Source organism: Sapajus apella, unplaced genomic scaffold (assembly GCF_009761245.1).
Source record: "Sapajus apella isolate SASKATOON/1434 unplaced genomic scaffold, GSC_monkey_1.0 scaffold21, whole genome shotgun sequence".
In the NCBI taxonomy this organism is placed as follows: domain Eukaryota; kingdom Metazoa; phylum Chordata; class Mammalia; order Primates; family Cebidae; genus Sapajus; species Sapajus apella.
This window is the reverse complement of record NW_022436961.1, coordinates 26,076,014-26,102,164: the sequence shown is the minus strand read 5'-3', so window position 1 is coordinate 26,102,164 and position 26,151 is coordinate 26,076,014. Positions and strand designations below refer to the sequence as shown.

The 26,151-nt window shown below is 46.1% G+C and overlaps 1 protein-coding gene across 4 annotated transcripts in view; it reads right to left on the bottom strand.

Moving 5' to 3' along the window:
• SLC25A37 (solute carrier family 25 member 37) overlaps positions 1–26,151 on the bottom strand; it is a 110,757-nt gene that overhangs the window by 42,556 nt on the left and 42,050 nt on the right. Inside the window, exon 1 of one of the 4 annotated variants that reach the window (XM_032288541.1) lies at positions 1,576–1,990. The exons of 1 other annotated variant lie outside the window; for it this stretch is intronic. In XM_032288541.1, coding sequence (XP_032144432.1) covers positions 1,576–1,791 — 216 coding nt within the window. In that variant the 5' untranslated portion in view covers positions 1,792–1,990. Of the gene's footprint in view, positions 1–1,575; positions 1,991–26,151 lie in introns of those variants that run through there. 2 more of the 4 variants (XM_032288546.1, XM_032288545.1) reach the window with 2 other exon arrangements.

Here is a 26,151-nt window from a genome sequence, read left to right as displayed (position 1 = left end):
AAACAGAACATTCATCTCAAGACACCAGTAGGACCAAGGCCTGCTCAGATAACACCTCCCTGCTCCTAACCTTCCGCAGACTCTGCCCAGAGCACTTGAGACAACAGCTTCAATCATGGAGAATTTTATTACATTTGAGGGATTCTTTCCTATACAAATGACACCTGGTATCAGTCCAGTGCCTTTCCTGGAGATGAGAGCCATTTCTCTAATTCCCCACTGGGACACTGGAGGGACAGATGGGTCATGGCTCAGGCCCAGCAGCACCTTGGAAGCCCATGTCTTTCCCCACTGGACTTGTGCCCGTCCAGACACTGACTGCCAGCTCCAAGCAAGCTGCCCGGAGTGGAGAAAATCCTCCGAGTTGGACTTTCCGGCCTTCATACCCGCTCATGCAGGCTCTGCAGCAGCAACAAAATATAGCTGCTGTGGGTGCCTCTGTGGGATCCGCCTTGCAAAATTAACTGCCACCTAGTGAGGCCTCCGAATCCCCCAAACCACACTGCAGCTGCGGCCAGAGGATTGGAGGTGGCGTAGGAGCCTGGGCAAGGTCATCGGTTCCCTTCTCTGTGCCTCAGTTTCTTCGTTGTTAACCTCCAGGGCTGTTGCACGAATTGGATGAGTTATGCCTATAAAAGTGCAATGTGTAACCGCCAATACTGGCACTACTTCTTCACCACTCTATCCCCTGGCCCTGGGGTGTTCTGGGCAGGCTGACAGAAGGCAGCTCTCAGTCTACCAGGCAAAACACACCTGCTAAACCTGCCTCCTTAAAGAAACGCAATTAAAACTACCCGAGGAAGTGAAGGATAGGGTTTAAAGGAAACTGAGTGCCTATCACACAATCCATAGCAAGGGCTCTAAGGCACAAGCCCACCCACCTCCCCGAAAGCAAAAGGGGAGGCAAACGTCATTGCCTCCCGGCGGCTCAGTAACCCAAAGTCGGGGAAGGAAGTGCAAGAACCCTTAGAAAGGGGATCCCACGGGCCGTTGCCGAACCGGTATCCCCAAAAGAGCTGCCACGAGTCGAGAGAAGTCCTGCCGGCCCCAAGTCCCCGAAATAACCCGGGGAGTAGCAGCCACACACCAAGTCCTCAGGGCGCGCGGCCGGGCCAGGGCCACACGTTTCCCAGCGCGAGCGTGGTGAGGGCTTACCCCCGGGGAGCTCCCTCGGAAACCGCGCACGTGTGAGCGGCCCCGGGCAGCCCGAACGGCCAGCGTGGTTAGACTGTGCAGAGCTGCATCGATCGCGTCCCCCAGGAGCCCCGTCGCCGCCGAGGCCAGCGGTGCTCGCCACTCCGCCTTCCCGGCCGCAGCGCAGCCAGCTGCCGGGGCCGGTCATGCGGCGGGAGCAGCGGGCGGTGCGGGGCGCTGGCCGGGCACCCACGCGAGATCGGCGGAAGGCGCTGCGCTCTGGCTGCGCGCAACCGCTCCCGGGGCGACCCCGGCCCGCCGCGGTCCTTGGGAGAGCGCAGTTTCGGGGCGCTGGCCCCAGGCTGCCTGCGCGCGGGATGCAAACGCGCGCGCGCACTCGTCCTCCTCTGGCTGAGTCCCCGAAGTCCCCCCGCGCCTCACCTTCACCGAGTCCACCGGGTACATGACCGAGTGCTCCAGGATCCCGGCCATCGCTCCTGCTGTCATGTGGGTGGACACAGAGGCGCTGGTCGGCAGGTTCTCATAGTCCTCCGACCCGGTGGCGTCCTTGCCGCCGCCGCCGCCGCCATCTCGGCTGTCCCCATCCATCCTCCGCGCCACCGCCTGGCTGCCCACGCTCCCGCTGCGCAGCTCCATCCGCCAGCTCCGCGGGGCGCAGGAGGCTGCAGGAGGTGGGCAGGGAGGGGGAGGGGGCGCAAAACTTCACTTCTTAAAGTGGGAGCCACCTCCCCGGGACCGCGGCGCCTGACGCCATGGCGGGCTGGGGTGGAGCGCAGCGGCAGGAGACACCAATCGCCGGGAACCAAGAGGCCAGCGGCCGCCGCGCCATTGGTGTGCGGGACAGTGGGGACCCGCCTCCCTGTGTGACGTCACCGTCCCGTGCAAATTTCCAAGCCACCGGACGGGGGCGAGAGGATTCGTGGGGTGTCCCGGGAAGTTGTACTATCTTGAGGATGGGGCTGGTCCGCGAGGGGCAGGGGAGGTCACTGGGGAGGGGCTGCAGTGGGGTAAGCCCAGAGCTGGAAGCATGGATGACAGTGGCTCGGGGAAAATCCGTCCCCGGGGCGGGTGAGTTTGCAAACAGAATTGCTCAGCGAGCTTCGGCGTTCCTAAGGCCTGAAGTTAAAACTCAGGGTCCCGTTCTAGACTCTGTTGGAGAGACCCCATTCATTCGAAATTGTTTCTCTAAACTAAAATACATAATGCAAAGCTAAATTCGTTCCTCTTGTTCTTATCGAGAGGACGAACCTACCCTGGACCGAGCAAGGCTGTCAAGCGTGACCAGGAGGGAGCCCCTCTAGGCACCTCCAGGAAATTTTCTTTGGGTTGGATATGCCCGGAAGGTCTGTAGAGGCCTGGTCTCACAGTAGGAGTGTGGAACTGGCTGAGAGTAAGATCTTACAGCCTTGCCCCTGCCTGTCTTAAGACTGTGGCCACCTACTTCTTAAAAGTCGTCCTGAGCTGGCCTCTTCCATAACCTAGGCTGCTTTAATATTGTTTTGCTCCAGTATGGGGGAAGATGGAGAAATCAGAATGTGGGAGAAGGAAAATGTCTGCCTCTGGAAGTGTTCGTCTAAACTGCATGTTCCAGAGCTTAAGATGACTTGGGTTGATCAACTTCTAGGCACCTGGGCCTCCCTGCCTTATCTAGACAAGGCTTCTGGTCAGGAAGGCTGGGACCTGAGATATGAAAGGGTGGGGAAAACCCTGAAGATGCCGAGCCTGCTCTCTGCCCTCACCCTGATCAGCATCCCAGGCAGCTCTTAGGGATTTGAGATACCGTAATGTGAGCATCTGTAGAGGTCAATAGAGGTGTCAGAGCCAAGGGCACTGTTGCCCCAATTTTGGTAGCTGCAGATAGTTGCTGGCAAGATGAGTGCTAAGGATGTGATAACTGAAAACAGGCTCTGCGTTTTCACTTGGCCATCTCTGTGATGGCTAGAAGAAAAACTACTTTTGTCAAAGGTCACTTTTAAGAAATATTGATCAGAAGTTGTTGATCCTTATATTTAAGTGGATGCCCTTTAAGCAGTGTATAAGAACCCATTGCCCCACTTCTGGGAACATGACAAAAACCCAAATACACATGAAGCTCTTCTTCAAAGCATCCCGTATAGCAGTAAGTCATTGGAAACAACCTAAATGTTCAACCAGAAGGGAAGGGCTAAGGAAATTATGATGCCTGCATAATATTAGTGAAATATTATGCAGCCTTTAAAAGTGGAATTTACATTACACAACATGGACGATGATTATAACGCGAGGTTAGGTGAGAAAACAAAACAAAATTCTATAACCTTTACATTCACAAAGATGTAAACGTGCGCAGGGAAGGAGTATGGTTACTGCGCTAGTAGTGGAGGATTACAGGCAACTGCTTTGACTTTATTTTTCAGACTTTAAATAATACGTTATTTCTATAATTTAAAAAATTATTTTTAGGATATATATACTATGTATACACATCTATATATAGGTATATATACACACATCTATATATAGAAGTATATATGTATAGCATATAGGTATGGGCATTTATGTAGGATATATAGGATGTAAAATATATAGATATGTACATATATGTTAATAAGTATATACATAAATATATAGATATGTGTATATATAATGTATGTTTTACTTAGCCTCTCAGCATTCATATCCATGTGTATATATAAAATATACATACATTTTATATATATGCACATATCTATATATTTATACACATTTAATATATATACCTGTATATATATATATACCTACATACACATATATACATCTATGTACATATATACATAAATATGTATACACCTATGTTATAGATGTATGTATATTATATATGCACCTTTATTATATATAATACATATGTATAAGATATATATTTTTTATATATATGCACACACCTCTGAATGGATGAGAAACCCTCTGAACTTTGCAATGACAATACCAGTGGAAAGAAGTTGCCTTTTGATGGCTAAGAGAATTCTTGGCAAATGTGAATATGCCCATAATCTTCACAGATGTGATTTTTTTAAAAAATTTCATTAATGGCCGGGTGTGGTGGCTCACGCCTCTAATCCCAGGACTTTGGGAGGCCGAGGCGGGTGGATCACGAGGTCAAGAGATCGAGACCATCCTGGTCAACATGGTGAAACCCCGTCTCTACTAAAAATACAAAAAATTAGCTGGGCATGGTGACGCGTGCCTGTAATCCCAGCTGCTCAGGAGGCTGAGGCAGGAGAATTGCCCGAACCCAGGAGGCGGAGGTTGCGGTGAGCCAAGATCGTGCCACTGCACTCCAGCCTGGGTAACAAGAGTGAAACTCCGTCTCAAAAAAAATAAAAAATAAAAAAAAAATTCATTAAATAAGTGTTAGAACCAATTGAAAATCTTTGGACTATTTATCATTTAAAAAGCGTTCAATATTTTTTTCTCCCCATATGTGGTAGATGTGGTGGTTTGGCACTTAGCATCTTACATTCCTCCTTGGACTGCAGTGGCCAGAACATGTAAAGCCACGTTTCCCAGACTTTCTTGCAGCCAAGGGTCTAGCCATGAATTATATTCTCCCAATAGATGAATTAGAAAGATCTGGAAAGTGAGCGTGAGATGAAGCTCCCTTCCTGCTCTTTGATGTTTTCTGCTGCCCAGCAAGGTCAGAGACGCTTGAGGCAGGAACAGGTGGGGTGGGCAGTGGGTTCTCTACTGCAACAGCCTGGCAGTGTTGGTCACCAGATTCATGGATACTGAGAGGTATTTATGGAAGTAGAGGTTGCAGCAGTGACCGTGGCAGCCTCCTGATCCCTGCATCGTGGCTTTGCAGGTGGCCTTCTGCTTCCTTGCCTTTGAGGCCACAGCAGAGGTAGCCATTCCCTTGGGAAGCCAGTTTGGCAGTGTGAGTCTGTGCCTCCACCCCTCCCCGGGTGCTGCTCCCCTGTGTATAGCAGCGAAAGGGCAGTGATTAAGGAGCCATCCCGGATGTCAGAAGGCAGCAGTGCAGCTCCTAGACCTCTAGGGAAGGCCTGCTGGGAGAGGGTGGCATCCCAGACAGCATAACCCAGCGCTTGGGCCACACTGCTATCAGGAAGGGAACAGCTCTTGTCTTTGAAAGGCAAGAACATGGCGACCCAGGAGCAGAGGAGTGGCAGCTCATTTGGGCTTCTCCCTAGGGGCAGGCCAGGAGGCTCAGAATGACTTGTTGCTTCTATCAGAGTCTTTCGTAAAGTTCCTGAACGTTGTAGTTCTGGAGATGTCATCATGCAGCCCTGGCAAAACTGGAAGCCAAGCTCCATTTAGAAAGAGGAAGCTGTAGAATGTGCAGGGCGAGAAACACCTGACTTGGCAGCACGGAACTGTGCAAGCCTTGCTTCCAGCGTGTACTAGCTGTGAGGCTCTAGCCTGTTTCTGGCAAGCTTCCTCCTCTGTAGACTTTGGTCATGCATACCACATGGTGAACAAAATATAGAGAAAATAGACTCTATATTTGGAAGAGTATATATTTGAATTATATATACTTGACCATGAGCTTTCATGAAGAGTTGGGAGAAGAGGTGACAGAAAATGAGGGGTGAAGAGGAAAGAGGTTCAGGCCTTCTCCCCAGTCCTGCTTTTTTCACAAGAATTGCTCTAGCCCTGACATCCATCTGCTCCATGAAACACACAGGTACATTACTACCCTACTTATAATTTAGCCAATGCTGGGTCTCTCCCTGGGTCCCAGCACTCCTCTGCTTTGTGTCAGAGAGAAGATCCCTGGCCATGAAGCTAGCATTATGTCAACTAGGGCACCTGGTGGTGTGGTGTCCTTTCAGTCTTTGTTGGTCTTCTGTGTTTTGTGGGGGTTTTTGGGTTGTGTGTATTGTTTGTTTTTGAGATAGAGTATCGCTCTGTGACCCCGGCTGGAGTGCAGTAGTGTGATCACTGCTCACTGCAACCTTGAACTCCTGGGCTCAAGTGATCCTGCTGCCTCAGCCTCCAGAACAGCTGGGACTACAGGTACTTGTCACCATGCCAAGCTAAATTTTTTAATTTTGTTGTAGACACGAGGCCTCACTATATACTGCCCACGCTGATCTCAAACTTCTGGACTCAACCAATCCTCCTGCCTCAGCTTCCCAAAGCACTTAGATTACAGGTGTGAGCCTCTGCACCTGGCCTGTTTTTTATAATGGACTCTTATCCACATCCCGGGTAATTTTAAGTGGAGTGCATATGTTGAGAGGGCCTCAAAGGACTCTGGGCACAGTCCCTCACTCCCTCATACAGGTCTTGCCCTATAGTCCCAGATTCCCTTGCTTTCCCTAGGACACTACTGTGTTTCTAAATCTATCTGTGATTCACACAGAAATGAGTCTCCACATGAGATGGATGAATAAATGGAGGCAAGGGCTAGCCTCCCTCTCAAACTCCAAGTCAAATGAAGAAGACATGGGAAAGAGCCATCAGATGGAAGAACACAGGGCTGCCTCACTTTACCAGGCATCCTTGTACCAGTGGTGACTGGCAAGGGTCAGAGCTGGGGTGTAATCAGTGGGCTGACAGAGAAGTGTTGATCTGCCGCCCAAGAGCCTGCCTGGGCCCTGGCGTCCTCAGACTCTACTGCTTGACATCATCATGCCACATGACGTGGCTGGGCCACCACAAGCGCTGACATCTGCATTTTTCCCCCTCCTCGCCTATTTCCACAAATACGCTCATGTCCCCATCACCTAATAGAACCTCTCTTCCCTGCTCCTTACCTGAAGCTAGTGTCCCACGTCTCTCCTCCATCCTGAAGTTCTCAGGAGGTAAGTCTCCCTGGTTTCTCTGCTAAAAATGCACTCAGCCCTTAACCTTTTGAGTGGCAGTTTCTTTTCTTTTCTTTTCTTTTTTTTTTTTTTTTTTTTTTTTTTGAGGCAGAATCTCACTCTGTCACCAGGCTGGAGTGCAGTGGCGCGATCTCACTTAACTGCAACCTCTGCCTCCCAGGTTCAGGTGATTCTCCTGCCTCAGCCTCCCGAGCAGCTGAAATTACAGGCGCCTGCCACCAGTGCATGGCAGTTTTTAACCCTTGTAGTTTTCTTTTTTTTTTTTTTTTTTTTTTTTTTGAGACAGGGTCTCACTCCTCACCAGGTGCCAGGCTGGAGTGCAGTGGCGCAACCTCAGCTCACTGCAACCTCTGCCTCCTGGGTTCAGGCAATTCTCCTGCCTCAGCCTCCCGAGTAGCTGGGACTACAGGTGCGCGCCACCACGCCCAGCTAATTTTTTTGAATTTTTAGTAGAGATAGGGTTTCACCATTTTGGCCAGGATGGTCTCCATCTCTTGACCTTGTGATCCACCCACCTCGGCCTCCCAAAGTGCTGGGATTACAAGCATGAGCCACAGCGCCCCTCCAACCCTTGCAGTTTTCTACAGGCATTTTCGTGTGCCAGCCACATTGGCTGCTCCTCCCAGCATGAACCTCTCTGTCTCTGCCTCCTCTGGAATCCCTTCCTCACTTCCGCTTGCCCCTCTGCCTTCTCCCTCTCCTCCCTCCCCGCCACCGCGTCCTTGCAGCTGCTGCCCTGTCCTCCTGTTGGTCATCGCTCCCATTCCCACGCCTCAGCTACCAACCCCAGCTCCTCCTCCTTCCAGTCCCACGTGTTCATGTGCCTCCCAGCAGCTCTACCTGAATATTCCTAAAGCTCAGAAAACATACAATATTCATGTCCTGGGACGGCTCTAACAAAATGCCACAAACTGGGTGGCCTTAAACAACAGAAATGTATTGTCTTGCTTTTCTAGAGGCCAGCAGTCCAAGATGGAGGTGTCAGCAGGGCCATGCTCTCTCTGAAGGCTGTCCTGGAGGACCCTCCCCTGACAGTTCCCAGCTTCTGCTCACTCTGTGGCTTGAAGATGCATCACTCCGACCCCTGCCTCTGTTGCCATGTGGCACCCTCCCTGTGTGACTCTGTGTCTGTCCAAACTCCCTCTTCTTATAACGATACCTGTCATATTGGATTCAGGGCCCATCCTAATCCAGGATGACCTCATCTTAACTTGATGACATCTCCAAAGACCGTATTCACAAGTAAGGCCACATTCACAGGTTCTGGGTGGACATGAATGGGTTAGGGGGACAGATACTATTCAACTCAGTCCAGTGAGGGAGAGGCAAGAGCCCCAAGAGGACTGTGTTCCTGTTCTAACATCCCTTTTTCTCATTCCTTCATCTGTGAGATGATGATGTGGGCTGGACCACTGGTGTGCAGGCCCCTCCAGGTCTGCCTTTCCCATCTTTCTTCACAATCACCAGCTCCTTCTCTTTTGGAGTCTCACTTTGTTGCCCAGCACAGTGACACGATCTTGGCTCACTATAACCTCTGCCTCCCAGGTTCAAGTGATTCCCCTCCTCAGCCTTCCAAGTAGCTGGGATTACAGGCACCCACCACCACACCTGGCTAATTTTTGTATTTTTAGTAGAGACGGGGTTTTGCCATGTTGGTCAGGCTGGTCTCAAACTCCTGGCCTCAAGTGATCCACGCCCCCTCCTCGGCCTCCCAAAGTGCTGGGATTACAGGCGTGAGCCACTGCTCCTGCCCACCAACTCCTTCTAATGCCGTTTTTCCCCTTGCATTTACCTCTTTTTTACCAATCTGCAGCCAAGCATAGCATCTTCTCTGACTCTCTCTCTCTTTTTTTTTTTTTGGCTCTTAGATCCTATCAGCCACATCTGGTTCCAGCCTCTGACACGGCATCTTCTACAGCTACAATGTGACTCTAATTTCTCATTCAAACTGGGACACTTCTTGGGAATGAAAAGGGTCACTGTTAACAATTCCACCAGGATGGAAGGTAGAAGCTGAGACTATCCTGGGAAAACCAGGACACAGGGTCACCCTCATTATAGCCAGACCTTCCTTGTCATCCCCAAAACTATGTCCCTAAAGCTATGGGTCTTGTCTCTCCTTATATCCTGTTAAAATGGTGTTCAACATTCATTTCTCATCCCAAACACCTCACTTCCCATGAAGCCTTCTCTGACCGCTAAAAGGTAAGATGAACCCTGGAGCTCTTCCCCGTCTCCCCCACAGCTCTTAGAACCTTGCCCTTTACATTGCAGTTCTGGAAGCCATGTCTTTGCAGTCCCATTACACTCTAAGTTCCTTGAATACACACAATGAATAAACAGTACATATTATTAAATGAGTCAGAGTTTCTTTGAAAAAAAGCTTCATCTTCCTATATGACAGCATAAAAATATTGCAGATTTCCATGATTCCCAGGTATTTAAAGAACATGCTATACCTCAGAGCTGCAGGTTCTCAACACAGTTTGTCGAAAAGAGAGAAAAAAAAAGTGACATTTTCTTTTCTTCCAAAGTATATGTCACAAACATTAAATTAGGGAGCTACCTTTCCTTCCTTTCTTTTCTTTTCTTTTCTTTCTTTTTTTTAAAATTTTTTTGAGACAGATTTGCTCTGACACCCAGGCTGGAATGTGGTAGTGTGATCTTGGCTCACCGCAACCTCCACCTCTCAGGTTCAAGCAATTCTCCTACCTCAGCCTCCCAAGCAGCTGGGATTACAGGCACGTGCCACCACGCGTGGCTAATTTTTGTATTTCTAGTAGAGGCGAGGTTTCACCATGTTGGCCAGACTGATCTCAAACTCCTGACCTTAGGTAATCTGCCCACTTTGGCCTCCCAAACTGCTGGATTACAGGAGTGAGCCACCACACCCTGCCAGGGGGCTACCTTTCTTAGGACAATATGCAGTCACTAAGCTGGGGACCTCGAAGAGAACTAGAGTATGATACAGTCTATAAGTCCTTCCTTACAGGTGGACAAAAGAGATCCAAAGTAAAGTAACATGTCCAAGGACACAAAAGTGGTTGGCGGCGGTGCTGGGCTAAAACCCCGGGTGTGTCATTCAATACCCTTTCACTTATTCACCTTTGAAATAAACTCAGAGGCTGATAAAACTCTTTTATTGCTATCATTTGTCATATCTCAGATGCCTGCTCTGTAAAAATCAATAGTCATTAATTCTCCAGTCTGCCCAGGTTCACCTGACACAGCACATTAGCACATGGCCACATTTGCAAGTTCCCCAGTTGAATTTTGTACTGAGCTCTATGCACAGTGAGTAAGAGAGTTCATTGACCACGATCCTTCAGGCAGCAAAGGTGCTGTATTTCCATGTCTCAAATAGACTACTGAGCAGAAAAGAGGCCTCTCTGTAAGAGAATGGAGATGATATTGCATAAAAAGACTACTGAGCAGAAAAGAGGCCTCTCTGTAAGAGAATGGAGATGATATTGCATAAAAATAACAAGCACGTGCTTTGGAGACAGACCAGGATTGAGTAAATAAATACCCACTGCTCCCAAGAGTTGCCCTTGTGAGAAGCAGCTCGTTAGCAATTGGAAGCACCAACCATTGTGGCTTTCCATTTGGGTTCCACGTGTATTCTCTGTCCACAGCATCTAATTATGCCTGGCCAGTCTCTCCTGACTTTAGTCATATGTGTCTCTCGAGTCTGGACCTCTGTTTCAGCTGCTGGTGAGGGGCAATTGCAGAGTGATTGTGAATTTGCAGGAGAAAGATGCGCAAAGGTGGCCAGGTTATCACCTAGCAAAGCAGGGGCGGACTTAGCACTGAGAGTCTCTCAGATGGGAGAGAATGGTTAGCAAGGACCACCACTTGGTGGTCTGTCTTTACAGTCCCCTTCAGAAACATAGGGTAGCAGAGAGGAACCCTGGGAGTGACCTCAGAGAGCAGCCAGATCTTCCCCCTTCTCTCAGGCTCCCAGGCTGAACCTTTCAGCTATTGTATTGGTAGATGGAACCCCAGGCTCCCAATGTGGCTGTGCTAGAATGGGCTGGATGGTACCTTTTCCCTACATCAAAGCTCCAGGCTACAGGGAAATTCAGCCACATACACACTGTGAATTTCTCAATTCTGCTTTTTTCATTTCCAGAGTCCCACTTGATGTAATAAACGCATCCTTCTCAGTTGAGCCAAAATGTGGCAATTCATAAAATTTGCCTATGTAGCAAGATGCTACGTGGCAGTTTTCCCCAAGAAATGTGCCTACTCAGGACAGATTTTCAAGCATCAGGACATTTGGTGAACATAATCAGAAAGTGTTATTTTTAGTCCAGTTTTTAAAACTAACCAGCTCTGATGCAACCAGTTTAGAAAATGGTCTGACGATAGCTAGTCAAGCGCATGTACACAGGACCGATGACTCATAGTTCTACTCCTAATCTATACCCGGGGAACACCTACTCTGTGTACCGAAAGACGTTCACAAAAATGCTCATAACAGCACCATTCACAATAGTCCCAAACTGGAAACAACCCAACTGTTCATCAGTAGCAGAATGGATAAATAAATGGCAGTATGTTCACACAATGCAATGTGACACAGCAGCAAAAAGGAATGATTCTCAACTTTGGACAGCAACAGGTTCAATGCACAAACAGGATGTTAAGCGAAAGAAGCCAGACACAAAATACTAGGCAATATGGTTCTTTTAGTATGCAGTTCAAAACCAGAAAAAGCCAATTGATAGTGTTAGAAACCTGCATAGTCATTACCTCTGTGGCTGCAGAGCATGAGAGACCTCCTGGGATTCTGGCTGTATCCTGGTGTGTTTTATTCAGCGTCTTCACAGTGTGGAAATTCATTGAACTGGACACTTATGATTACACTTTTTTTTTTAAACAGAGTCTCGCTCTGTCACCAGGCTAGAGTACCCTGGCGCGATCTTGGCTCACTGCATCTCTGCCTCCCAGGTTCAAGCAATTCTCCTGCCTCAGCCTCCCAAGTAGCTGGGATTATAGGTGGGCACCACCACACCCAGCTAATTTTTGTATTTTTAGTAGAGACGGGGTTTCACCAAGTTGGCCAGGATGGTCTCAATCTCCTGACCTCATGGCCCACCCACCTCAGCCTCCCAAAGTGTTGGGATTAATGGCGTGAGTCATCTCACCCAGCTTATTTCTACACTTTTTATAAAATATGTTATAAGTCAATATAAATGTAGAAATATTTATATATTTTGGAGAAAAAATAGAGTAAATGTTTGTTTAATTGAATGAGGAAGAAGCAGAGAATGGAAAGGTAAACTTTGAAGTCAGAACTCTTGACTTACCACCTACTACCTAGCTGTGTGTCCTTGGAAAAATTACTTGCCATCTGAGTCTGGTTCTCAATTATAAAATTAGCACAGGAATTCCTACATTACAGAATCAAATGAGAAATTACAGAAGGTACATGATATATATATTAGTGATATATACATGCAAAAATGTCAATTTCCCCTTATTGTTTGGCTAATATTTGTCAGCACTTACTGTAGCCATAGACAGTTGCCCAGGCTGGAGGGCAATTGGGACGATCTCAGCTTACTGCAACCTTTGCAATTCTCCTTCCTTAGCCTCCTGAGTGACTGGGATTACAGGCACCCACCAACATGCCTGTTTAATTTTTATATTTTTTAGTAGAGACAGGGTTTCGCCATATTGGCCAGGCTGATCTTGAACTGCTGACCTCAGGCGATCTGCCTGCCTCGGTCTCTCAAAGTGCTGGGATTACAGGCATGAGCCACCATGCCCGGCCTGCCATAGACATTTTTCATAGCATGTTTATGTTCACCAAAGAGCTGTCTCTTAATAGGCAGTTAATTCTGCTATTTAAGTGTCCTCTGGCCAGGCGTGGTGGCTCATGCCTGTAATCCCAGCACTTTGGAAGGCTGATTATCTGAGGTCAGGTGTTTGAGTCCAGCCTAACTAACATGGAGAAACCCCATCTTTACTAAAAGTACAAAAATTAGCTGGGCGTGGTGGCAGGTGCCTGTAATCCCAGCTATTCCAGAGGCTGAGGCAGGAGAATCACTTGAACCTGGGAGGCAGAGGTTGCAGTGAGCTGAGATTGTGCCACCGCATTCCAGTCTGGGTGACAAGAGCAAGATTCCATTTCAAAAAAAAAAAGTGTCCTCTTTTTTTTTCCCCAAAAAGCAAAATTTTTTCGATAAATGCAAGTATATAAAATCAGGATACAAACATGATTTGCTCAGTTCAGTGAACTTAATTTTAAGATATAGATCAATTCAAATTATCATCAGTTGTGTCACATCCATAAAAGTTATTTTAAGGGCATTAGCAGTCTCTCAATACTGATCCATCTGGCACAAGTAAACCATGCTTTTCTTAAAAGGCGTGTGCACTCGCCCAGGCACAAGGATGTTACAGTCGAGCACATTTACATGGATAGAAATACACAGAATGCCTTCTTGTAGCTTTGCTGTATTCTCCTCTGTCCTTCTGTCAGTGTCCTAGGAGAGCAGTGAACTCACTTAGTTTTGGTGTCTCTCCATTCCCAGAAGTCGGTGGCCAAGTCACCCTAAAAAATGGCAACTTGATAACTTTCCAGTACTTTCAGCTATCTTATCTCCTTTCCTTCTTAGGGCTATTATTAAGGAGTAAGCTGGAGAGCTACAGGCCATTTAGTTTTCTATAATAGTTGGGTCCATTTGTTACTGCACCCCAAGAGGGCTGATTAATGGTGACAATATCAGCAGGAAGAGGGTGGGACATGGGACTCTGTCCTTGAGCTGGGTCCAACTCAACCTTTTTTTTTTTTTTTTAATCAACTACTAGAAAATGTCCTGGGATGCAGATTTATCATCCTCTTAGAATGCAAGTCTAAGGGGTGTCACTTCTTAGAATGTTAAAATTCAAAATTATTTTTTAAATCTTTAAAAGTATAAAATTTTACCCCTAAGCCTGGCACAGCGGCACATGCCTGTAATCCCAGCACTTTTCAGGAGGCCGAGGCAGGTGGATCACCTGAGGTTGGGAGTTTGAGACCAGCCTGACCGACATGGAGAAACCCCATCTCTACTAAAAGTACAAAATAAGCTGGGCATGGTGGCACATGCCTGTAATCCCAGCTACTTGGGAGGCTGAGGCAGGAGAATCGCTTGAACCCGAAAGGCAGAGGTTGCAGTGAGCCAAGATCATGCCATTGCACTCCAGCCTGGGCAACAAGAGTGAAACTCTGTCTCAAAAGAAAAAAAGAAACACGTTTTGCCCTGAAATCCCAAACATTAGGGATTTACTGGACAGGACTCAGCACTCCTAAGCTGATAAAACTTCACATGACACTGTCCTTGCCCCTAAGCTTGGCACAAACTCCAGCTCCTAGAACAATTTTCCCTGGCTCTCTTCACCTGGATAGTTACTACTTTTCCTTCCAGTCCCCATTTAGAGGACACCTCCTCTGGGAAGCCATCCTGACCTCACAGGTTTGCTTCTAGTTGCTCAAGCCAAAAAGCCTGGAGTCATTCTTGAATCCTGGTCTTTCACACAGAAAATTCTATCAAGAATCATGCCGGCTCTACCTCCAAAGTGTCACTTTCCAATATATAGTATAACTGTATGTATTCTTTTTAAATGTCTAATTGGATTATTTATGGTTTTATTTACTGTGCTTATTTGTGTGTATTTATTGTCTATTTCCCCCAATAAAATGTGTCTCAGGAGAGACAGAACTTCGATCTGTTTCCTGATGCTTCCCCTAATCTACAGCAGTCCTTAAGACATGGTAGAAACCTAATAAGTATTTATTTTTACGAGTGGATAAATGCTTGGTACTCCTATATCATCCTGAATTCTCCATCATAAGACTTCGTATCCTGTGGTGTAATTGACAGAGGTTAGTTTCTACATAAAAAACCTATCTTTTAATTACAACTTTGCCCATGAATAAATTCTAGTTGTCATGTAATGGTTTGGTGGTTTGACCATTTCACTAGACTGCAAACCACAAAGAGCCCAGAGTGCACTAAGTGCCAGGCACTCTTCTGTGTTTTATAGGCGCTCATTCATTTAATCCTCACAACTACTCAATAAGGTGGGTACTACTGTTATCTCTACTTTATAGATAAGGAAATTGAGGCCCTGAAAAGTTAGGAAATGTATACAGTGGCACATGGCCAGGGATGGATCTTGGATTCTGACCTAGGAAATCTGGCACCAAAGTTCAGGTTCTTTTTTTCTTTCTTTTTTTTTTTTTTTTTTTTTTGGAGACAGAGTTTTGCTTTTGTTGTACAATGCTGCAATCTCAGCTCACTGCAGCCTTTGCCTCCCAGGTTCAAACAATTCTCCTGCCGCAGCCTCCCAAGTAGCTGGGATTGGGATTACAGGCATGCGCCACCAAGCCCAGCTAATTTTTTATTTTTAGTGGAGATGGAGTTTCTCCAAGTTGGTCAGGCTGGTGTTGAACTCCCAACTTCAGGTGATCCACCTGACTTGGCCTCCCAAAGTGCTGGGATTATGTACAGGCATGGGTCACCATGCCCGGCCCCAGAGCTCAACTTCTAAACTACTACGTTGAGCTGTCTCATCTTCACAGGACACTCAGCAAAAATTGTTTAATAAATAAATCCATGAAATATGGCTGCCAAAAAGAGGAGAATGCATTCTTAAGCTGCATTAATAAAGTGTCAAGATAAAAGAGGTTATTATAAGCCATATATATAATTTTAAATTTTCTAGTAGACACCTTAAAAATGTAAAAGGGAACCAGTGAAATTAAAGTTAATGATATATGTTATTTAACCCAATTTCTCCAGCATAGGGTACAGGTCAGCTCAGTCTACAATGACTCCTTTGCAGAAAGACATCAGTCAACTGAAGTGGGTCAGAAGACTTAAGCCACAAAGGCAATGAGTCTGGAATTTATCAACAGTCAGTGAAACTTCTCAGCCTTTGAAGAGTTCAAGTGGGAACTGAGGATCTCCCTTCAAATCCAAGGATTTCTGTGGGAAGAGGGGTCCCCTGGTGTGGTGGGGCCTGAGGGCACAGCTGAGGGGTGAGGGTTAAGTCCTAGAAAGGCAAAATTTAGTTCCCTCTAAGAAGGAACTAGTAGTTAGAAATTCTCAACATTTCAAAACCCGAGGGCCCATCAACAGATGAATGGATAAGCACAATGTATTCTATGCCTAAAATGAAATCTTATTCAGCCTTAAAAAGGAATGAAATTCTGACATGTTATAACATGGATGAAAGTTGAAAACATGATGCTAGGTGAAATTAGCCAAAGACAAATTGCGTGCGTGATTGCATTTACATGAGGTACCTAGAAGAGTCATATTCACAGAGACAGAAAGTAGAGTGGGGGCTGGGCACAGTGGTTCACACCTGTAATCCCAGCACTTTGGGAGGCTGAGGCGGGCGGATCACCTGGGGTCAGGAGTTTGAGACCAGCCTGACCAACATGGAGAAACCCCATTTCTACTGAAAATACAACATCAGCCGAACATGGTGGTGCATACCTGTAATCCCAGCTGCTTGGGAGGCTGAGGCAGGAGAATCACTTGAGCCCGGGAGGCAGAGGTTGCAGAGAGCCGAGATCACGCCATTGCACTTCAGCCTGGGCAACAAGAGCAAAAAAAAAAGGGAAAGAAAGAAAATAGAGTGGGGGTCTCCAGGGGCTGAGAGAGTGGGAGAATGGGGAGTTAGTGTTAATGGGTGCAGTTTTAGTCTGGAGATGAAAATGTTCTAAAGATGGGTGTTGGTGGTGGTGGTTACACAACAACATGAATGTACTTAATGCTGCTCAATTGTACATTTAAGAATGATTAGATTGGTAAGCCTTATGTTGTCTGAATTTTGCTACAATAAAAAATTTAAAAATTAGATTTTTAACCCATTTATGCATGAGGTTATGCAATGTTTTGAATTTTTGCAATCATACCTTGGCCATGACCTTGAGCAGTATAATATAAATAACTCCCACATGCTTAATGTGCCAATCATGGAACACTAGGCTTTAATGGGTTAATAAAAAATAAACAAACAAATGAGCCTCTGCCCTGCCAGACAATGGCACCAAATGAGCTGAGGCAGAGGTTAAAGAAAACGTAGGGACATCCTTGAATTTGGGTAGAAGTTAGATGGGTTGGCCTTTAAGGTCCGTTTTAGTTTTTGAGTTTTTAATTGTCTGTTTTGAACATGTGTTGAGCACTCAGTATGTCAGTACTATGTTGAGCATGAACTATCTCATTAACATTTTACCATTCCCAGAGACATCACTATCATCGTCCTCATTTTACAAACAAGGAAACCCAGGCTAAGAGTTCTCAAGCAATTTGGTAAAGGCCTGCCAAATTCTAAGTATAAGGAAGACGGACAGAAACTCCAGAGACAGCACCAAGCTACAGGGCATGGGTTTTACTGATGGGGAAACCCAGAGGGTTCCGTGACTCACACAAGACCATGCAGAGCCGGGATCAGGATTCAGGTCCTTCCTGCTGTCTAGGGCTCCTCAATGACTCCATCCTCCCTCCCCACTCTTTCCACCTCTGGTCTGAGCATGAAATGCTTTCTGTGGGCATCCTATTTGGTCACAGAATGCTCTAATTGTCCTGAGAAAGGCACATGCCCAGCCTCCGATAACATTGCTGGGCCAGGATGTCTGATGAGAGACATAAAGATTGGGCCCATGTTTGCAGCACCATCACTGTCATTTCAGAGTCCATTTTCCTGGTTAACAAGTAAGTTACCTTGTTATTTTCATCACAGTTTCCCAAGTCAAAACCCCAGTGTTCCCTCACTGAAAAGGCAATTGTGGCTGGGCACGGTGGCTCATGCCTGTAATCCCAGCACTTTGGGAGGCAAAGGTGGGTGGACTACCTGAGGTCAGGTGTTGGACACCAGCCTGACCAACTTGGAGAAGCCCCGTCCCTACTAAAAATAAAAAAATTACCCGGACGTGGTGGTGCATGCCTGTAGTCCCAGCTACTCGGGAGGCTGGGGCAGGAGAATCACTTGGACCTTGGAGGCGGAGGTTGTGGTGAGCCCAGATGCATCATTGCACTCTAGTGTGGGCAACAAGAGCAAAACTCCGTCTCAAAAAAAAATAATAAATAAAAGGCAATTGTAAATGATGGATTGAGAACACAAGCTCTTCCATAAACCCAGTGCCCATTTTAACTCGATGAGAACTTGATGAGCACCAGGCTTTGTGTTTGATATGGTCTGCTGGTGGTTTGAAGCACAGTCTAGGCAGTAGAAATAGAAGGCAAGCCACATTATGTAATATTACACTTTCTAGTAGCCACCTTAAAAAATGTAAAAGGAAACAGGTGAAATTAATGTTAATATTTTCTTCAACCCAATTTATCCAAAATAATTACTGATGAGATTTTTGTATTCTTCTTTTGTGCTGTCTTTGAAATCAGTATATATACATATATATATATATACATGTGTATATATATATACATGTGTATATATATATATATATATGTGTATATATATATATATATGTATATATATATGAGACAGTGTCTCCCTCTGTCACCAGGCTGGAATACAGTGGCATGATCTCGGCTCACTGCAACCTCCACCTCTGGGATTCAAGGCCCCTGGTTCAAGCGATTCTCTGGCCTCACCCTCCCGAGTAGCTGGGACTACAGGCACACCACCATGCCCAACTAATTTTTATATTTTTAGTAGAGACAGGGTTTCACCATGTTGACCAGGATGGTCTCAATCTCTTGACTTCATGATCCGCCCAACTTGGCCTCCCAAAGTGCTAGGATTAAAGGCGAGAGCCACCGTGCCCAGCTGAAATCAGTATATGTATTTTATATATAGTTACATCACATCTCAATTCACCCTAGCCATATTTCAAGTGCTTAGCAGCTATATGGAGCCAATGACTACCATACTAAACAGTGCAGGTCTAGGCTCTTTTTTTTTTTTTTTTTTTTTTTTTTTGAGACGGGATCTCACTCGGTTACCCAGGCTGGAGTGCAGAGGGGTGCAATCCTGGCTCACTGCAGCCTCCACCTCCTGAACTTAAACAATCCTCCCACCTCAGCCTCCCAGGTAGCTGGGACTACAGGCATGTGCCACCACTCCAAGCTAATTCTTTTTGTATTTTTAGTAGAGACGAGGTTTCACCACATTGCTCAGGCTGGTCTCAAACTCCTGGGCTCAAGCAATCTGTCACCTTAGCCTCTCAAAGTGCTGGGATTGCACTATGCCCAGCTTAGGCAGTTTTTTCAAGGAGTTTGATGCTGAAGTATAAAAGAGAAATAAGGGAGTTAGATCTAGTGAAAATTTTACTTAGGATGAGATTCTGTTCATACATATCACCCACGGGGGATAGAGAGGGGAGGGACTAAAGATGGAAGAGAAAGGAAATAAAGGTCTCTTTTCCAGAAGATGCTTGACTGGGGTGGATGGAGGTGGGAGGAGTGCAGAAGGTGTGCTATCAAGGGCAAAGACAAGGACAGGCTTTGGGGCCAGGGCTGATCAAATTCTTCTACTTCTATAAGAAACTCTTCTAAAAGAGAACTCAAAATCATCTTACTCTTTTTATAGGATTTCTAGTTTTCACCCTTATTTCCTTCACTCCACCCTATTGTCCCATTGTCCCCCATTTATCCAATTGCCATCATCGTGATATCACAACCAAAGAGCTGGGACTCACGCCACCTACAAGCCCATCCCAGGTGTCACTGCTCGACTATGGGACTTGGAGAAAATCAGCTTCCTTCTATGGCTCCAGCCTCCTCCTTAGTCAAATGAGATGGTCAGACTATTCAAGTATTCATTGATTCAGCCAGTCAGTCAGTCATTCTATAAGTATTAAGCGTTTAATAAGCACCCCAGGAGGTTCAAGCTGCTCTCTGATTGTCACCTCTTTCTGATTCTGCTTTGTGTTCCCCATGACTCCTGGGTGACCCTCACTCTGCTGCCACATGCTGGGTCTCCCAGGCTGAAATTTTCTGTTCCCAAACAAAACCAGAGGCTCCTCAGGCAGGCCAGATAGTCCCTGCTAGTGACTGAGAAAGGGAGGAGAGTGTATTTGTCCATTCTCACACTGTTGTAAAGATACTAGACTGGGTAATTTGGAAAGAAAAGAGGTTTAACTGACTCACAGTCTGCATGGCTGGGGAGGCCTCAGGAAACTTACAAGATGGCTGAAGGGGAAGCAGTTACATCTTACATGGCAGCAGGCAAGAGAGTGTGTAGTGTGAAGCCAAGGGGAAAGAGCCCCTTATAAAACCATCAGATCTGATGAGAACTCCCTCACTATCATGAGAACAGCATGGGGGAAATTGCCCACATGATCCAATCACCTCCCACCAGGTCTCTCCCTCAACACCTGGGGATCACAATTTAAGATGAGATTTAGGTAGGGACACAGAGCCAAACCATATCAGAGAGAAGAATGATCACTGACAGGATGGGCCACAGCTGTGCCCCCTGCACTTTTCCACTCAGGAATTTTCAAGGTACAGTGACCTCCTTAGCTTCCATTTGAAGGTCTTGGCCAACATCTGTCTGAGCTCTTTGAACTGTATGCCCCAGCACTGACAGCATAGGAGACAAGAAGGCAAACATAACAAAATCCCCAATCTAGTCTTCGTTCCTGGAAGTTTGATTGGTAACTGCTATCAATCAGTACTTAGGGGGCTACAGAGTGGTGCCCCTCACAAATCTGGCAGTGAGGGAAATTTGGCTTTCCTCTGACAGTCAAAGCTTAGAGTACATCAGAGCTGCACAGCCGCCTGAAAGAGAGGAGGATGCTCAGGTGCATGAATTCTGACAATGGATTGCAAGTAGCAATGCTTCCATTAGAGAAGAAAAAAGAATGGGTTCATGAAAAGGGGTTTTGAAGTCTGGGAGTAAAAGAAGAGTCACATCTAGAAACCTCAGCAGTGCCTGTCCCCACAGAGATTGTAAGACCATGCCTTGGCAAGACCTGGAGGACTCAACTGCCTACAGCCACCTGGAGCTGGGACACACAGGGCTTGTGAGCACAGGTGGCATGCCAGTATCCTGCAGCCTTTGGTTGGACGGGTGTATAATGCCCTACTGTTTATACTGATGCTGCAAAACACCTGATTTATCTAGTTTACCCTGATTGTGGCTTTGGGCTCACCAGGTAACCATCCAAGCCACCCTTTGGTTTCTACAAGTCTCTTCCTACAGAGAAGAAATGTGTCCAGGCTTTGGAGCTTGATTATTTATTCCTTACTGTAAATTCACAAACAGGTTGGCAATTCAGTTCCGTACATTAATCTTGGGAGTTTGATAAGTATGAACAAGGCCCTAAGAGATCAAAGTACTCTCAGGGCGCCAACAAAAGCGGAGCTCTGGCCCACACCCTGCACTGTGTGCGGGCAGTCACCAAAGGTGTTCACCAATGCCACCCAGCAGGTAGAGGCCCTGCCTCAGTGGCTGCACCACAGCGTGGCTTATTTATTGGAGAAATGTCTGAACACTTTGTGTTGGAGGTCACTGAGCTGAGTTTTGGGAATTGGTTTTCTGGTGCCTCTGGCTTTGCTTTCTACTGTAACTTTTTTTTTTAGACGGAGTTTTGCTTTTGTTGCCCAGGCTGGAGTGCAATGGCATGATCTCAGCTCACCACAACCTCCACCTTCCGGATTCAAGGGATTTTCCTGCTTCAGCCTCCTGAGTAGCTGGGATTACAGGCGTGTAAGACCATGCCTGGCTAATTTTGTATTTTTAGTAGAGAAGGGATTTCTCCATGTTGGTCAGGCTGGTCTAGAACTCCCAACCTCAGGTGAACCACCCACCTCAGCCTCCCAAAGAGCTGGGATTACAGGCATGAGCCACTGCACCCAGCCTCTACTGCAACCTTTAGAGAAATTAAAATAACAGTCCTTTCGTATCTCTTCTCAAGCAAAAAGATTACCTTTGAAAACAGTAAATACGTGCAGGCTGAAGGCAACCTCTGCAGTCCCGTTCTACCCTTCCCTGCAGTTCTGCAGTCAAGTAGGCTGACTTTAATGAGTGGTTTCCCCTGATGAGGCCGTTCTTAAAATTCAGCTCTGTCTTTGCTCCATGCTACCTAGACATAGGAGCAGGAGAGAACCTCAAAGGCTCTGACTCGGCCAGAGCCTCTGGAGGCAGGTGAGGGCAGGCTGAAAAGCAGGTGGGAGAATCAGGTACACAAGCACCCAAGGCAAGTCCTCCCTAAGGGGCTAGCCCTTTGGCGTAACAGGAATCCAGCAGGTTTCGGAGGTTCTATCTTTCTGTCCATTTCTGCTGTTGAGTATTGTACAGCTGACAATACTGTGAAAACGGCTTTTGGGGGAGAGTAGGAGGAAGCTGCTGACCTGTTCATCATTTGTTCACATACCATGTTTAACCCTCCTGGGTGCTCCTCCCGGGAGAGCTCAGCTGTATTTATCTCCCACTGAATTGCCAGCTCCTTTCTGGTTGATTAGGGAGAGGGACGGTTCAGTCCTATATCAGAAACCATCTGCTCTCAGGCCAGAGCCACTTGTACGGAGTGAGATCTCTCAGAGAGGTGGTGGGTATGGTATGATAAGCTGGGAGTGACCTGTCCCTAGCACACACCCTTATTAGAACCCAGGGGAACAGAAGCTCTTAAAGGACCAATATGAGGTATGTTTGTTTCTCCAGCTTGCTTTGATTGTTCAAAGCATTGTCTGGTATGATTTAGGCTTAAAAGACATTAAACTAATTATCACACATTGTAAACAATCAAGGACATGACATTGATCCTTGGCTACTAATAGGATATGTTATGTTCTCTAGGAGACATTTTAGCAATGATACCTATGCTACATAGATCATTTAGAAGCCAGTACTTCCAGGTGTTGTTGAAATAAAGCAGGACTGCATAAGATTCACTCGATGCTAAAATACAGATTCCCAGGGACCACTCCCAGAGATTCTGATTCTATAGGTCTAAGGCAGGACCCAGGAATCTGCATTTTAGCAACTCTCCTCACCACTACCAACATATCCCCTACCCACATACACACACCAGATGATTCTGAGGTGCAGTATCAGAGGACACCACTTTGAGAAAATCTGTAGAGAGGGCACCAGACCTATGATCTGTAGGCTTAGATTTGGGAATAGCTATGTGATCTTAAATAAATTTCTCCATCTCTCCGGGTCACCATTTCTGTGTCTATAAATTGAGGGAACTAATTCTTAAGGCCCTTTCCAGGGCCAATATTTCAGGAGTTCAAGCACATTCCCAATGCCCTCCCTATGGATGTTCCAAATCTCCTACTGTGGAAGCCAAGCCCCAGAATAAACTGTACCCTAAGGAGAATGGTCACCTGCCTCCCTTATTCAGGATTAGGCCTTTTAAGGGAGAAAATGCTATACTCTGATCTCACACAACCTCCTGCTGACTCTAAGTACTTCCTCAAGCACAATCGTTTATTTTTGCCTTCCAGTAGAGCAAAGGGGTGAAACTCCCCTTACTGAAGGGACATTGATGCAAAGAGAGATGGAAAAGCTCAGAGACATGGAGAGCTCATCTCTTCCCGGCTCCTGTGCTTCGTCCTCGAGTCTCCTGCATAACATTGACTCATGAGGAGCTGCCATCTGTCAGAATGAATGGCAGACCCTAGAGGAGACTTATAAACAGGCCAACCCCTTTTTCTTTACTATCTTGCTCTGAACTTTCGTTGCATGTACATGTAATAGGAGCAATTCGCACAGGCCCTGCACACTTGAGAAGGAAAGCTCTCCTTCTTAAAGGAACTTGGAACCTTCATCCTTTGTGTTTTTATTAGATCTGGTCATCATCCCCTCCCAGCGAAGTGATAACATCTAATGAGCCATAACTTCCTGCACTCAGAGGCTTGGAATTCAGGTGTGAATCACCACACATGAAGTTACTGCCTGGATATTGCAGCATGAAAACGAGTGAAGAACAGTGACATACAAATAAGAAAAGTCCTTATTTGTGAGACTTGAGCTTTGCAGCCCCATTTGACATTTTCCCTTCTCTTCCCCTTCTAATTTTGCAAAGAACAGGTCTATGATGACAGCCTCAGCTCTGCATACACTTCCCTGGGCTCCCACCTTCTCAGCTGCATACAGTTGTGATTTTCAGAGGTTATTAATAATCACCTGCTCCATCTTGGGAAATTCTTGTATAAAATCACAAAATCTTAAAGAAGATACTGTATGACTCCAGTTTCTGTTTCAATTTAGGGCTATTCACACATTTCATCTGTTGGCATCTCATTTCTGTAACCAGAGCCTGGGGCCATGGCACAACTTTTAACCTTAGAGAGATCACGGTTTAGCAAGGAATGAAGGCTGTTCTCTCCTCTCTACCTTCTACTGCCTCCCAAACTTGAAGCCAGCACTTCAGAACACCACTGAGAATCAGAAAGCAGTAAAACAAACAAACAAAAAAGGCTGAGAAACAGCCAAGATAGATTTCATAAAGTCTGTGTGTTCTTTGATCTTAGGGAATCCTCTGGTTTGAGCCCTCATGCTGATTATTGTATAAACAATCCCAAAAAGTTAATTTCTAACCCCGTGGTGAATTAGAAGGAAAGAGGGTGCTTGAAGGCAGGCACTGACAGTATAAATACATGGCAGCCTTCAGCAGTGGCAAGGCTGAGAAGGCTAGAACTAGATCCTCTGTGTTCAGAGGCAGAAAAGAACATAAAATATTCTAGAAATATTTCTACTCCAAATTATTACAATGGAAAAATGTTTAAGAGTTGAAAAAGATAAACCCTCCACTATCTGAGAAGACTCACTGCCAGAAAGCAAGTTTAACTGGAGTTAAATATTTGTTGTCAGTAAGTCAAATCCTTGAAGTCTGCTGGTTAATAGAACATCAGTAAAAAGTGGAAGAGCCATTTACTTAGAACCCCCTGAGCAGCCTTGACTAAGTGAATCTTAAAAGTTATTTTGGTTTTTTTTGTTTTGTTTTGAGACAGAGTGCCACTCTGTCCCCCAGGCTGGAGTGCAGTGGTGTGATCTCGGCTTACTGCAACCTCTGCCTCCCAGGTTCAAGTGATTCTCCTGCCTCAGCCTCCCAAGTAGCTGGGACTATAGGCGCACACCACCACGCCCAACTAATTTTTGCAATTTTAGTCAAGATGGGGTTTCACCACATTGGTCAGGCTGGTCTCGAACTCCTGGCCTCAGGTGTTCCACCCACCTTTGCCTCCCAAAGTGCTGGGATTACAGGCATGACCTATTGTGCCCAGGCGGAGGTGTTTTTTTTTTTTTTTTTTTTTTAATACTTCCAAAGTTTGGGGAGTTATCTAATTTTGCAATAAAACCTGCCACACAAGCCAGACACAGTGGCTCATGCCTGTAATCCCAACACTTTGGGAGGCCCAGGCAGGAGGATTGCTTGAGCTCAGAAGTTTGAGCCCAGCCTGGGCTACTGAGAGAGATGCCATATCTACCAAAAACAAAAATAAATACTAGCTGAGAGTGGTGGTGCATGCCTGTGGTCCTAGCTACTTGGGAGACTGAGATGAGAGGATCTCTTAAGCCTGAGAGATCCATGCTGCAGTAAGCCATGATTGTGCCACTGCACTCCAGCCTGGGTGACAGAGCAAGACCTTGTCTCCAACAGCAAGAACAACAAAAAACCCTGCCACCCCTCCCAAATACCGTGCTGTCTATCTAAGTGATGGAGAAGAGAATGATAGTATATTTAAGGTAACTAAAACTAGCTTTTTGAGAATTTTTGAAACTTTCCATAATCCTTAAAAAATAACTATTTTCTAATTACAAATGTGGTAGACAAACATTGTGGAAATTTTAGAAAATGCAGATTAGAAAAAACAATAAGCTAAAAATCACTGATAATTTCATTCCCAAGAGATAGGACTGTGAATGTACAATGCATCCTTCCAGTCTTTCATATTTTAAATTTTTTTTTTCTTTTTTCAGATGGAGCTTCTCTCTTTTGCCCAAACTGAAGTGCAATGGCACAATCTTGGCTCACTGCAACCTCTGCCTCCTGGGTTCAAGTGATTCTCCTAACTCAGCCTCCCTAATAGCTTGAACTACAGGTATGTGCCACCACACCTGGGTAATTTTTTGTATTTTTAGTACAGACGGGGTTTCACCGTGTTAGCCAGGATGGTCTCAATCTCTTGACCTCGTGATCCACCCGCCTCGGCCTGCCAAAGTGCTGGGATTACAGGTGTGAGCCACTGTACCCAGTTATTTTAAATTA